This window comes from Zalophus californianus, chromosome 9 (genome assembly GCF_009762305.2).
Source record: "Zalophus californianus isolate mZalCal1 chromosome 9, mZalCal1.pri.v2, whole genome shotgun sequence".
Lineage (NCBI taxonomy): Eukaryota > Metazoa > Chordata > Mammalia > Carnivora > Otariidae > Zalophus > Zalophus californianus.
This window is the reverse complement of record NC_045603.1, coordinates 11,737,760-11,752,381: the sequence shown is the minus strand read 5'-3', so window position 1 is coordinate 11,752,381 and position 14,622 is coordinate 11,737,760. Positions and strand designations below refer to the sequence as shown.

Genomic DNA, 14,622 nt, shown 5'->3' with positions numbered 1-14,622 from the left:
GCAGAAGGCAGACGCTTAACGACTGAGCCACCCAGGCGCCCCTGGGCTGCTTTTTTGAAAATGAAAATGAACACTATTACTACAAACTGCAGGACAACAGGCACACATCAGGACTCACAGGCAAACCAGAGCATTTAGATGAAAGACACGGAGGTCCCAGGAACAGGCAAAGAACTTATCTCATAAAAGTCCCCAAAGACACCAACTACCCTATTTGGCTAGTATGTCATAAGCCACAGGCGGTTCAGGGAGGAAACCTTTTCCTAGTTCCTGTTTAGAGAAAAAGCAGAAAAGGAACAGGCTGGCTGTGCCTTTTCAGAGGTAAGTGGCAGAGAGCAACCCTGTTTTCCTACACAGCCAGGGCTAAGGAGCTCATCCTCACGGCCCACCGACCCCGAGGCACCAACGTCCTCACCTAACTTAGGGCGAGAACCACCGCTCCTCTCTGGAACTTTCTTTACTGGTGAACCTTCTTATCATGATGGGAGCAACTTCTGTTAATTAACTTCCTCTCTGCTCCAAGAACAAGAAGCCTGTTGCTAACTGCTTTGCAGGTCAGCCGTGTACAATGAGAAGAGACTTGGAAATGTTCTCAGTCGGTCCCCACGGGGGCTCAGGGCTGCAGTGAGTCCAGCATTACAGAGGGGAGGGAAAGACTCGCAAACTGAGGGCTAGAAACTACAGGGACCCTGTACCCGCACAGATCATTCTGGCTTCCTGGGCCCACAAAGGACTTCCATCGCTAGTCTGCAAAGGATGAAACACGTGCCCACTTGCTCTCATAATTTGGGGAGCTCCCTGCTTCCTATCAAGGCCATTCTGTTCCAGCCGAGACTTCCTGGTCAACACAAAGGAAAGCTCCAGCCCTCTGCTCATCCCTTTCTTTTTTCCAATGACCTCCAACCCTACTGCGCTGGCTTTTTCAAATTTTTTTGTTATTGGACAAAAATTGGACAAATCTCTTTAAGAAAGAGTCGTGCAGACTGTCGGAAGAAAGGCTGGGAGTCCAGTTCCAAGACTCTGACCGCTGCTGCCGTGCTCTGCGTCACGACATCACTCTTGCCATAATGGCTTGCCTGAAAGTGAAGGAAGCGCGCATGCTGGAAAACTGTTCAAATCTAGGATCCCACGGTAGGAATGAACCCGAATTCAGCAGCACAGAGCTCAGGAAGACTCCAGGGTGAACTTGCATCAGGCCAATTAAGAAAGCTAGGAGAAAACTGACACATAACCTCTAGAGACACAGACTCAGGCTCTTCTGGAATCTCACAGAATGTTCTCCCACCAGACTGCTTTAGTTAGCACTTTAAAACAGACATCCTACTTTAAAACTAAAGGGCTGGATTCCTCCAGAAATTTTCATAGACATAAACAGAAGCCAAAGGCTAGGCCAAACTTGTACGTCCTGCATAATTCATCCAGCTTGGCAATGAAATGCCTTCCCCACCACGCTGTGTATACAGTACGAGACAGACCCGCTCATCACCCCTTCAAACCACTACACCAGGGATAAAGTTTGCTAATGCAACAAGGTTCTCGACCACAGCTGCCCAGCTTCACTGCAAAGTTCAAAGAACGAAATCATGCACGTGTATAAGGATTTGAAAAACCACTATCAATGAGGTTGTGAGCACAAGCCCCCCACCTAGAAGTTGGGTTTGACTGGGAATTACATGAAATGCTACCAGAGGCCAAGCACCTGGCTGAGCTCGAGAATATGAAGGCAACATGGGCCCCATCCACATCTAGGAGAGAAAAACAAATGTGTAAACACCTAAGTCAAATAAGGTATCACCAAATCTAGCCCAGACGTCCTCCCTGGAGGGCAGGTATGCTTCAGTTCTTGTCTTTAGCAAGAGATCAGGGACCTGCCAGGCATTGCAAGCAGCCAGCATGGGCAGGGCGGCTGGACACATGAAGGCCTGGGAGAGAAATGTAAGCAGGCCCGTGTGGCGGCAAAGTCAGGGGTAGGCGGGAAGCCAATTACAAAGGGCACTGTGTGCTGCTAGCGGGTTCAGGGGTTACCTCTGGGGACATGAGGAGGCTTTTCGAGATTTTTTTCCAAGATTTCAAATCAGAGGGTTTGATCGGATTTACAATCTAGAAAGATGACCCTCTGCTCAAAGTAGAGGGAGGGCTCTATTAAGAGTGAAGGTTAAGAGGTCACAGCGACAGTGCAGGCGAACACCCGTGGAGGTCGTAACCGAGGTCAGGGCCACGGGATAAAAGAGGAGTAAGGGGGGCAGAAATATGAAAAGAGATGAAACCTATAGACGGTGCTGACGGACTTGAGAAAAGAGAGCAGAGAGCGGAGGAGCAGCCAGGCTCTGGGCTTGGGTGGCTGGAGAAATGGCAGCCAGGGACGAGGGGCCGGCACTGATCAGGTGACAGTCCCAGTCCTCAGCTGGAATGTGCCAGCAAAGCCAGTCAAGTGGATGGGTCTGTCATCCAGAGGAACACCAGAGAGAGCAGCGAGACCTTGAGGGGCAGATGTGCGGGGACAGGGGAGAGGCAGGAGAAAACCACACAGAGGGGCGGGCAAAAATCAGGAGAACCAGAGAGACGGTCACACAGGAAGGAAGGGCTTTCAAAAGGAGTGGTGAAGATTGTCCAATGCTGGGGAGAGGTTAGGTAAGATAAGAACACATGAGTACCACGGATTTAGCAACGCAGGAGGGAGGGTAACCTCGGTCGGACAGTCTGGAGAAGGGTGGGGAGGCCTGTGGAGCAGACACTTCCTCTGCAAAGCTCCACTGTGATGAGAGCAGAGACAAACCACAGGGGTGCAGAATCCAGGAGAGATTTAGTGTCTGTTTCTTAAAGATGGGAAAAACCCAAGCACATTTCCAGACTACGGGAAAAGAGCAAGAGAAAAGACGTGAAAAACAAGGAGGAAGAGGAGTATCTGGCAGAAGAAGGGGCCTGGCAGTGACGGGACTGGCACAGAGAGTCTTTACAAGAATGAGAAATGGCGAAAATTTGAAAGTGTATTTTTTAAAGCTTCTAGAACATTCTCTCAACATATAAACATGTCCTTTGATAGCCATTCGCCTTGGCTCTCACACACTGACTCAGAGACCTCCGCAATGCACGGCACCACCACAAGGGCCGTCAACGCTGATCCAGCCCCTAGATGACCATGACACTGAACGTGAATGAGCACCTGCAAAGGTGTCCACAAGGCTGCAGGGGAAGGCTGAGCACTCACCTTGCATCATACTCCTGTAGGCGGTGTCTGTGATGGCATAGATGTGGGGGGGCATCTCATGCCTCTTCTTGCCCTTGTACATTTCCACAATCTCTTCGGAGTAGATGGGCAGGTTCTTATAAGGATTGATGACCACACAGAACAGGCCTGAATAGGTCTGAAGAAAAGAGCAGCAAACAGAAATGGGTTAGGAAGTCTTGAGTCTCAGTGGTGTGCAAACTTCATGACAAAGCGTCTGCCGCCAAAGACCCGGAGTCGGGCTGACATGAAAGCCCCCCTTGCAGCGCCCCCCCGCCCCGCTCCCTGCTTCCCGGTCTGTTGCAGGTGGAGGGGCACCACCCCCAGCTCTGCTCCTTTGGTGAGGGTCCTCCCTCAACTGCGTGACCGCTGCCGCTTTGCGTGCCAACGAGCAGGCGCCTCGGGCAAGACCCATAGCAGGCCTCGCAGACAGCAGAAGTCCAGTTACAAAACTCTGATCCAAGGACAATTAGAAATGTGTCATCGTGAGATGCACAAAGAGAAAAGGATTTGGCTGCAGCAAGCAAACTGTGCAGAAACACAAAGTATTCTACCCTGAAGGACTCTCATAGATATTCAAGCCTCAACTTTTCCAGGACTGCGGAAAACTCGTGGCACTCCCCACCCAACCAGATCTTTTGTGGGCTAGTATATCACGGACAGCCCTCTCCCTTGAATCTTCTAGAGACATTCACGTAACAACCCCTCAAAAACTTAATCCCTGTGACAGGTGTTCAGTTGGGGGGTACAGCTGTGTTTAAGCCTCTAGAGCAACCCTAACACCCTCTTCCGAGGACAATGCGCCACAGGCCCAGAAGCAGCCATGATTCACACACACCTGCGGTCAGCTGGTGTCATGACAGCTAAAGGTCATGAGGTATCTTCTTGGTCAGGGGCCAGTTCTCTGAACTCTTGTCTTTTTGTTTTCATCATCACGTTACCTCACTACCCATGGTGGCGCCCCTCATTCCAACAGCAACCAGCACCTAAGGGGCGCTGCGCACCGTGCAGGCCCCGCCCCTCTCCGGCCCCGCCCCTTCCAGTCCCGGCCCGCTCTGGCCCCGCCCCTTCCGGCCCCGCCCCAGCTGAAGAGGGATCTAGTGGCCGAACCTAAAGGCGGGTTCCAGGCGGGGATGAGTTGGGAGGTCAAAGGCCCTTCCCAGCCATGGCCAAGGGCTATGGCACTTGGACTTCCCAAGCAGAACTTAAAAGACTAAAAGCAGAACTTGGGAGGGGCCCAGTAACTTCCAGGGGCCTGGCTGCGGAAGAGCGGCCAAGTTTGGAAATGACCGAGTGTGTTTAGCCGCCTCTTCTGCTGGGAGGCCAGGGACTCGGGGCCCTCGAGTTTCCTTCTAACCGGGATAATCAGCAGTTTGTTTTCCCTCCAACTCCTCTTTCACAAGCGACCGGGAAAGCTCCGAAGCAAAGAGGTCGGGACGCGGTGTTGGCCACCTGCGGCGCGGGTATCACAGGGAGATGAGAGAAAAGCGGAAGACTTCTAGTTTTCCCTCTGTGGGACTGCCGGGATGAAGTAGAAGGCCAGGGAGCAGTGAGGTCATCCCAGGAGCTCAGAAACAATTGAGCTCTGTTCGTGGGGTTTGAGAAAACCCACACTCTAGGAAATCAGCCCGATGAAAGCCAAGGACACATGGCCACACTTTTAGGGCGTGCCTCCGGGCCAGATGTTTGCAAACAGCTGGTCGTGAGAGCAGAAGGGGACTGGAGGCTCCTGGGGAAAGGCTTTCTGACAGCTGGGTGGGCAGACGGTCCTGTGGATGGTTCTCTCTACAGAGCTTCAGAGTTCTCTGAGCTAATCCCATCAATCCAGCAGGTGTGAGCCCTGCAGCTCAGGTGGGAGGATGCACACCTGTCCTCGAGCCTCCCTCTGGATGCTCGTGGACGTGCAGACACGGAGAAAGTAGCTCTGCTCCCCCCATGGCCACGCCAGGGAGCTGCTCCATTCACGGGCCACAGAGGCTCTTTGTGCCCAGCCGCCCCCTATCCCAAGGCCTCACCCCCCGGGGAACAGACAGAGCAGCTGTGGCTCAGGATTAGCCACACCGCCCACAACGCCAGGCAAACACACTGCACAAAGGCTCCCGGGTTGCAATTTGGAACGTCGTGTGCAGAGAGGTGGACCGTGAATGAGGCAGCAGCCCCTGCCCACCGGCTTTGCTCCGCCCCCCCCCCCCCCCCCCCCCCCGCAGCTCTGCACCTGCTGGGGTCCCCATTAGGGCAATTGCAGAGACAATCGACTTCCCTTCTGGGGAAGATGCTTAGGAAGGAGGCTGGTCTGAGGTAGGAGGAACTGCACACGGGAGGTGACAGAAACAGGAATGAATGCCTCCAACCAGAGTTCTGCCTGCCTCCAGAGTAAAACCCACGCTTTCAGAGGAAAGATGAAGCCACTAACATTGAACGCACTTCACTAACATTTCCCCCTTGTGGGAGAGCAGACTGTCTGCAGCCAGCTGATACAGGCCACTGGAGGCCCCCCAGCGTGTGTCACACTCAGCAAATCCCTAGTAGGACACAAGCTGAACAGAGACACCAGTGAAGGCCATGCAGAGGACCAGCTACCTTCACCAAGAACAGCAACAGCTACTGAGCCCAGCCCTGCAGTGAAGCAGATGTGGGCTGGCTCTTGCACACGTCTCACCAGGAAGGAAGTGAGGCTCCTTGTGGCCTCAGTGTGTGGCCAGGAAAGGATCTGAACCAGGTCCTGGAGGCTCCACCTCCCATGCCCTTCACCGCTCTGCCTCCCTGAGCAGAGCCCATGTCGGCTCCGGGGCACAACAGAGTGGGTACAATAAGCTATGGAGCCTGCTGAGGGGGTGTCCCACTCCCAGACAATGGGACTCGGCTCCCAGCTGCCCCAACAGACAAGCAATGCTTCCTTCCAGGCCCCCCGTTTTCCTGCAAGTTGCCAAATTCTGAATTTCAGTGGTCAAGATCCCTAGGGACAGAGGCTTTTAATTTTGTTCATACAGTGCTCTCACCAAGGAAGAGAGAGCCGGGCTGAGGGTCAAGAAACCCGAGCTCCAGTCTCAGGCTGACCCTGCGCTGGGTTCTGGCCCTCTCTGGGCCTCAGCTCTCCCCACCTGCAGTATCAGCAGGCTGGACTAAGCTGGTCGACAAAGAACGACTCTTCCAGAAAGACCATTCTGTGTATGTCCTTACTGGTAGGTCCTGACTAATCAGGCTCATCCCCAAAGGGAGGTCATCAATGGCAGGAAACAAGAACCTCGTTATCATGGACCAATTTAGCAATCAGCAAGGTAACACAGCGCTGGCATGCAATCCACCCGGTCAGGAGCTCTGGACAATCCAAGATGGTCCGTGGCTCCACAAAGGACTTTGGCACATTGCAGGGCACTCAGAAGTACCAGTCCAGTACGGTGGGGTAGGGCCCTATGGAAACGTGTGGTGACATCGGCCTGAAATTGTACAGAAAATAAAATGGCTGACTCTTTGGGGGCCCCTCACCATCCCTGTACCAGGATAAGCCCAGCATGTCCTTTTATTACGTGTGTGATCATGAGCCAACCCCTGGGTCCTGGGCTTGGTCTTCCCATTGAGAGGGTTATAACACTCTTGAGATGTTTTCTTTCTCCAATTCAAACAAATTTTGAGAAATGTTTTATTCAGCTCCAAGACCAAGAAGGCAAGGTGAATACAACAGCATATTTAAACAAGGAGCTTTTTTAGGAATAGTAAGAGCCAGGTATTTCTTCCCTACCTGAGATGAAACTAGAAGGAAATACCTTGGAACTGAGCAGAAGAAATAAGAATTAGAACTCTGTGACCCTAGGACCATTAAGATTGCGGAGCCTATTACATGGGAGATAGGAAAACACTCCTCTCCCGACCGTTTTCTAAAGCAGGGATGAGCGGTCTTTCTGCAAAGGGGGCCCAAATAGTGCAGCAATGGAGTAGAGCAAAACTTCTAAAACCCGGCTGCATGGCTGCCAGAAAGGGCCGCTCCTTCTCCGCTGCATGCTCTGGGCCTTACACGTGCCATTCTGGGCTGCTAAGCCTGGCACCAGAACTGAGGGTTCAAAGCCTCGCTCTCGATGCTCGTCTCTGCTCAAAGCGCACTCCCTGGGGAAGCAAGGCACACTGACAGGCCTCTAAAAAGAACGAGATGGCAGAGATTCTAAAAAAGAGACTGGGCAAAAGGGGAGGGGGAGGAACGAGGTGGGAAACCGGGACATGGCATCCCTCGCTTCAGAAAGAACTACCCTTCCTATCTCCACCAAGACCGAGGACCAAGGCCCGTGGGTGGGCACAGCCCACGCACACCATAATATTCTCCCTCCACGCGCTCTAAAACAGATTTCCTGGTGTGTTTTTGGCCAGGCAGAGAAAAGATAAAATAGAACATTCCGTGAGGACGCTCGCTTGCCCAAGTTCGAGGATGTCACCCAACTTTCTTCAAGCCCCCTACTCTCCCAGAGCACGAGCGCCCAGGCAGGCGAGGGGGACGGGACAGAGCCAGGGTTCCCGCCTCCAGCCCCAGGCCCCACTTACGTAGATGAGCCCTGAGTAGTAGCGCTCCTTGAGGTTGTGCAACACGGAGGCTTCGTTGAGGCAAGTGAGCTCTGCCATGTCCTCCACCTTGGAGAACTTGGGCGGGTTCATCTTCTGGATGTCATCCTTGTTCACCTTCACCTTCTTCCCGTTCTCCACCAGCTCCACGATGGCCTCCTCGCCCACCTCCTCCTTGAGGCTGGCAGGCTCAAAGCCACTCTTGTCGGAAGGCACCCATACCAGCTTCTTGGCAGCCCAGTCGGCCTGGGCCAGGGGGTTATTGATGAAGTTTTTATCCACATAGAGATACTTATCGGCAGCTTGCTGTGCCATGGCGACTCACAGTCAGGACCTACAGGAAAAGCAAGGGCGAGAAGTGAGACACAATGACCTCAGAGGGAAAGGCCCACTAAAACCCTCTGATCTCAGCAAACAGTGCAGCAATGGAGTACAGCAAAACTTCTAAAACCCGGCTGCATGGCTGCCAGAATCTTCCCGCTCTCCATTTTGGGGGAAAAGATATACATGACTGAAACAACAAATCATCATCAGAGATTGTGTCAGAAATTCACGGGAAGGTAGATCCTAGGATCCATCCACAATCAAAACTAATGTATAAACTACCGTGGTGCCAGGGCACCTGGGTGGCTCAGTCATTAAGCGTCTGCCTTCGGCTCAGGTCATAATTCCGGGGTCCTGGGATCGAGCCCCGCATTGGGCTCCCTGCTCAGCGGGAAGCCTGCTTCTCCCTCTCCCACTCCCCCTGCTTGTGTTCCCTCTCTCTCGCTGTCTCTCTGTCAAATAAATAAAATCTTAAAAAAAAAACTACCGTGGTGCCGAATGATGAGCCTAATTTGAGTCTCAGAGACAGATGTAACTATAGTCACCATGCTACACGCGCTGAGGCAGAAAAGAGAACACACACTTTAGGAGGACTTCCAACAAAAGCAAGTTTCTAATTAGCCCCCCAAAAAAGTCAACGAACTAAAACCGCACATAGTGGAAGTTGCCAGTTTAAAAGACTATTTCACGGAGTCAACCAAGAGGGGAAAAAAAAACAAAAAAACCAACACACCAATATGTTCCCAAGAGATGCTAATTCCATCTTGATAATACAGCCCAAAGAAATAAGGCGAAAAAAAAGAAGTCAGGCTCCAGGAAACATCATGAACTGTAAAAGGCGAAAGATTTATGCGATCTGAAGAGAAACATCATGAACTGTAAGAGTGCTTCCCTTCTGGGCCACTAATGCGAAAGGCAGCCCTCAAATCCATGTCCAGGAGAACTTAAGCACATGTGTGTCTGCTTTTTTCAAAACTCATTTGCGAAATAAAGAGGATGAAATAATAATCCCTTACACCTGTGTGGTTTAATGGTTTACGAAATGCTTTCACATGCACTTTGCTATCTCGAAAGATCCTCGTTGGGACGCGTGGGTGACTCAGTCAGCTAAGCATCTGCCTTCAGCTCAAGTCACCACCCCAGGGTCCTGGGATCAGGCCCCGAGTGGGGCTCCCTGCTCAGTGAGGAGCCTGCTTCTCCCTCTCTTCCCCGCTCGTGCTCTCTCCTGCTATCTCTGTCTCTCTCTCTCTCTCTCTCAAATAAATGAATGGAATCTTAGAAAAAAAAAAAGATCCTCAGGATGCCTGGGTGGCTCAGTCGGTTAAACATCTGCCTTCAGCTCACGTCATGAGCTGAAGGGTCCTGGGATCGAGCCCCACATTGAGCTTCCTGCTCCTCGGGGAGCCTGCTTCTCCCTCTCCCTCTGCCTCTGCCCCTGATCATGCTCTCGCTCGCTCGCTCTCGCTCTCTTTCTCTCAAATAAATATAAATCTTAAAAAAAAAATCCTCGTCGTAACTGTGTGTGGTCGCCCAGGGGGGACTTGGGACTCCTGGTCCCATGGCCCTTCCATAGGATAACCACAGTGCTTATTCCTGCTCAAAGGCTCAGACCGAGACCTGCTAGGAGGACAGCTCGTTTAGGTAAACGGAGCGCAGGACTTTGAAATCATGGTCTGAGACAGAGCCAGCCCACAGCCCAGAGGAGCAGCCCAGCGGCTCACTGCCCGGCTCACAACGCAGGAAAGCCTTTCCCTTGTGAGGTCAAGACCCCCTCCCCAGGCCCAGGAGGCCAGGAGGACCCCAGATCCAAATCCAGAGTCACACAGGCTTTCACATTTCTAGATTCCAACAGGGACTTGGCTACCAAGGAGCCCGGAGGTTTGGGAGGGGACAGAACAAAAGGAAAAGTCTGGGCTGCCCAGGCCTTCTTATCTGGGCTCATTAAATGCTTTCCAGATCAAGACTAAGGGGCTCCCCTGGACATGTTCCAGGAGAGGGGCTGTTTTCCAGGAAATCTGCTCGCTCGCCTCCCCCCACCCACACAGGAGGGAAGGCAAGTCCATGGAACAGAGCCTGGCAGCCTCCCCAGCAACCTCAGCTGGTGGCTTTGTTTACATTCCCAGCCAAGCAAACCCTAGCAGCCCCTCTTGGGGGATCAGGGGCATCATTCACCTGCAAGGACCACCCCCTGAGAGAAAGCAGCAGTCCACAAGGCAGGAAGGGACGGCCTGGCCTCATCTTCTGTTGTGGGGCTGGGGTCTCAGCAGTCTGCAGACCCCAAGCCACGCCAGCTTACTTCCGGCTATCCCGGCTCCCACGCCCCCCAGGCCATTCAAGCAAATGGAAGGCTTCCCTCTGCTGGAGTACATACTAGCTGCCCTCTCCCTCTCTGCCATCCATCTGACCACTAACTAGCCAGGCAGCCTCCTCAGTCCTAGGACCCAGGCTCCTGAAACCAGTCTCCCCATAATCGTGCCACTGCCCTGCTTGAGGACTTGGAAGGATCACAGAGCACAGGGCTTCACAGGCTGCTGGTTCTGAACCTTTTTGCAAACTTCAAACCCAAAATGGACAAGACAATCACCCATCAACATGCAAAAAGGGATTCACTTGAACCCTGTCCCCCCAAATTCCTAAGTCCCCTGCTGGTTATGAGTTCTACTACTCCAGCCCAATGAAGACACCCAAGGATATCACCTGCCCTTTATGAGATCCCTCCAAGAGGAGGGAAAGGGGATAGTCACATTAGATAACCTACCAGCATCAACCCCACTGGACCATCAATCACCCTGCAAAAGATCTTTTATTATCCCCAACTTATAAATGAGGAAACAGGCTCAGAGAGGGCAAGTTACTTGTACAGAGTCGCCTAGCCTAGTCACGGTGCAGGGCGCTAACCCAGATCACCGGGCCCCCCGGTCTGGGCTCTCCCTGGCACACTTGTGCTGGGGTCCCACGGAAGAAGTCAGATTGGCATCGGAGCCGGGTCAGACTCAGCTGACACGTGGAGTGGGACACGGGGAGTGTGGGGAATACATTCCACAGCGTTCAACACACATTTACTGAGTGCTATCGGGCAGGCAGGGAGGCTGAGTGAGCCTTCCCAGCGTGGACCACGTGGCCGGTTCAAAAAGCAGAGCACAGTGGAACTTTCTCACTCCGTGGCCTGCTACTGTCCACAAGAGCTGCCCATTGGCGAGGGCACAAGGACTTCCGACCTCATCAGACTCACTTCATCCCAACAACAGCAGCCCTGGGGGCACCCACCCAAAGCAGCCATCTGGTGGCTGGGCAGCTCGGCAGCACAGCAGCTCCCTCGGGTTGCAGGCGCTGGGCACCGGCGGCTGGGCACTGGGGGGCCATGAACACAGCAGCTGTTGGCAGGGGACAAGTCCACCTGGCGACTCGCTCTGCCCTCCTTCCAGGCCGGTCTACCCCTGATGAGACCTGGAGTCTGCGCTTCCTGGAAGGGTAGGGGGTCAGACTGCGTCCCCTCAGGACTGGGCCAACACAGAGGGCTGCACCCCTCTGCCTCCGGGGGCTGCCAAGGCTCCCATGCATGGTAGGCCTAGGGCGTGCATCCCTGCTCACTTCCCTGCCCCTCTCTGAGCAGAACTTTTCATTAAACCCGGCTGAGCCCTGTCCGGCCAGGCCAAGGACAGAGCTCTCTGGTGTCAGCAGCTCTGTTGGAATGACGTGGGTTAGCAGCGGCGCCAAGATCAATACGTGGGTTGGACGAGGCGGGGTGGGGCACGGAGGTCACCATGAACAATGGGGTGTATTAAAGCCCTCCCACAAGCACAGACGGGAACACCCACATTCAGTGACCGCAGCTGAGCTCCAGGGTCCGCCTGAGTCGGGGGGAGGCCCCTGGGCCCTGGTGGCTGCGGACTCGTGTGCGCCCACAGGGCTGCCAGCAGTGCAGAGGGAGTAAGCCGTCACGGTCCAGCGCTGTCAGAAATGAAAGGGGGCATCAGGGAAGCGACACTAGCGAGGCAGTGGCCACTTCTCCCCTCCCTGGCCTGGGACCATGCTAAATGGCCTGACACTTTGCACAAAAGAAGACAAAATCAGAGAGGGAGACAAACCGTAAGAGAGTCTTCACTCCAGGGACAAACTGAGGGTCGCTGGAGGGGAGGGGAGGGGGGTGGGGGGGGAAAGGCAGTGGCTGGGGGAGGGGCATTCAGGAGGGCACATGATGTGATGAGTACTGGGTGTTATACGCCACCGATGAATCCCTAGACTCCACCTCTGAAACTAATCATGCACTACATGTTAAGTCATTGAATTTAAATAAAATTTTAAAAAATTTTTAAGGATTTTATTTATTTGAGAGAGAGAGAGAGCACGAGAGGGGGGAGGGTCAGAGGGAGAAGCAGGCTCCCCGCTGAGCAGGGAGCCCGATGTGGGACTCGATCCTAGACTCCAGGATCATGACCTGAGCCGAAGGCAGACGCTGAACCGACTGCACCACCCAGGTGGCCCCTCATTTTGAAAACTTCTACATTATGTATAGTTTTAAAAAAAATTGTATTTTAGGGGTGCCTGGGTGGCGCAGTCGGTTCAGCGTCTGCCTTCGGCTCAGGTCATGATCCCCGGGAGTCCTGGAGTCCAGCCCCAAGTTGGGCTCCCTGCTCAGAGGGGAGCCTGCTCATGCTTTCTCTCTCTCTCTCAAATAGTTTTCAAAATGAAAGAAAAATATCCCCATAAATTCCTGAGACCCTCCCCCTAAAATCAGTTTTCTCTTCTTTTATGGTCCTTCTAGTCCTTGTTCACAGAAAACACGTGGAGATTTTTAATGATCAGAGGCAGAGCATGGGTTTCACATTGTGGATTTTTCCTATTTATTGTAACTGTTTCCCCATAGGGCCACAGATTTTGCTTGCTGATCATTTTCATCCAAATGCTTCACTTTCCAGCTAAACATAGAGAGGCTCTGAGAAGGAAGTGATTCACTCAGTCACACACCTGGAGAAGCGAGGACTCATATTCAGGACTCCTAACTCCAAGGCGTCCTTGGGAAACACTTTTAATGGCTGCATAATATTCCAAAGTGATTTGGGGGGGGTAAAAAAAAAAAAACCCACCACCTAACTAGGTTTTTTTTCCTTATATGGTGGGCCACCTTGAGATAAATTCCCAGAAGTGGAGTTACTGGAACAAAGGAACATCCAGACATTTTTATGGCCTTGAGAAGTATTATCAAAATGCTTTCCAAAAGGGTTGATTGGTATGCACGGCCACGTGAGCAGCACGCCCATGTGGCAGCAGCAACACCAGCACTAGGAAAACCGTCTGCAGGAAGACGCTCGGGGGTTCGGATCAGGGAACCTCTGGGAATTCTGGAAATCTGCGGGACGCACAGGCCAGCAAGGAGTTAAGGAACAAGAAGGCAGCTTCCCCCACTGGAGAACAGATCCGGTGGAGGCCGGCACTTTCCACACCAGCTGCCTGCGGGTGCCTGCCCAACTCCAAGAAACCCAAGTAGTTGCCTTTTTAGGCCATAATCGAGAGGACACGACCAGAGGCTAAATTAGGACTCTCAGGAAATGATGAAACTGAAAGTAAATAGGTTGACCAAAAACCTCTGCTTTCGACCCAAAATGTAATTCCTTGATTGTCTGCCTTCTCCCCTTCCCCGCTCCCCCCCACCAGCATCCATCTGGACCTTTTACTCCTTCCTGTTTTCCCAAGGACCCCTCTCTCTCCCTCCCAGCTTCCCGCCCTTCGCTTGGTTCTCTTTTTACTGACTTGTGTGCCTGTTTGGAAAAGAAACAGCTAGCCCCTTAAAGACAGAATTTATTTGACTGGGACAAATCACTGGTCCAAACACTGCAAGCTTGTCCATTCCGAGACAACGAGGGTCTATGTCATGCCTTCCATGTCCAAGTTCTGGGCCTGGAGCTTCAGGTCCTCCCATCCCATCCCAAAGCTACCCTGTCCGAGGGCCTGCGAAGCAGCTCTCTTGGCCTCACCATCCCCACAGGTGAGGGCAACGAGGCCCACACGGGTCACAAAACCCAGGTTCAAACACAGACCCGCTGAGCTTCCGCCTCAGCTGCCTCCCCTGGGAGCTCTCTGGTGCTCTCTGGGGAGAACACAAACCCAGAACCCCTGGTTCATTAAGCAAACCAGGGACACAGACACTAATCATGCCAACTTGAAGCGGCAAACCCCACCTCCTGGGGCTGCTTTGTACCAAGGACCCTTCACACTCCCACCTTAAAGACTGCTGGCACTAAAAGAAAGGTGAGGGGTCTGTCTGACCTTGGGTGAGCCATTTCCGTTCTCTGAGCCAAGGTCCCAGTTCAGAGACCCGGTGACCTCAGCTCAGACACCGGAAGCCCTGTTCCAGCTCCATCACCAATGTTTGTGAGCAGGCTCCTCTGCTTGTTTTTTTATCCCCACCCGAACCCAGAGAGCACAGGTGAACATGTCCCTTCTCCTTTCTCCATCTAGCCATTGCCTCTGAGTTAGCGAAACTATCAAGGTGCCTGAGGTTCTATGAAGGCGGCTGCTGAAGT

At 53.1% G+C, this 14,622-nt stretch overlaps 1 protein-coding gene across 1 annotated transcript in view; it reads right to left on the bottom strand.

The window, feature by feature from the left end:
- The window catches only part of MYH9 (myosin heavy chain 9), a 90,503-nt gene that overhangs the window by 51,045 nt on the left and 24,836 nt on the right, over nucleotides 1–14,622 (bottom strand). The window contains exons 2-3 of the mRNA XM_027592045.2: nucleotides 7,757–8,108; nucleotides 3,209–3,365 (exon numbers count right to left, since the gene is read on the bottom strand). Coding sequence (XP_027447846.1) covers nucleotides 3,209–3,365; nucleotides 7,757–8,089 — 490 coding nt within the window. The 5' untranslated portion in view covers nucleotides 8,090–8,108. The remainder of the gene's footprint in view (nucleotides 1–3,208; nucleotides 3,366–7,756; nucleotides 8,109–14,622) is intronic.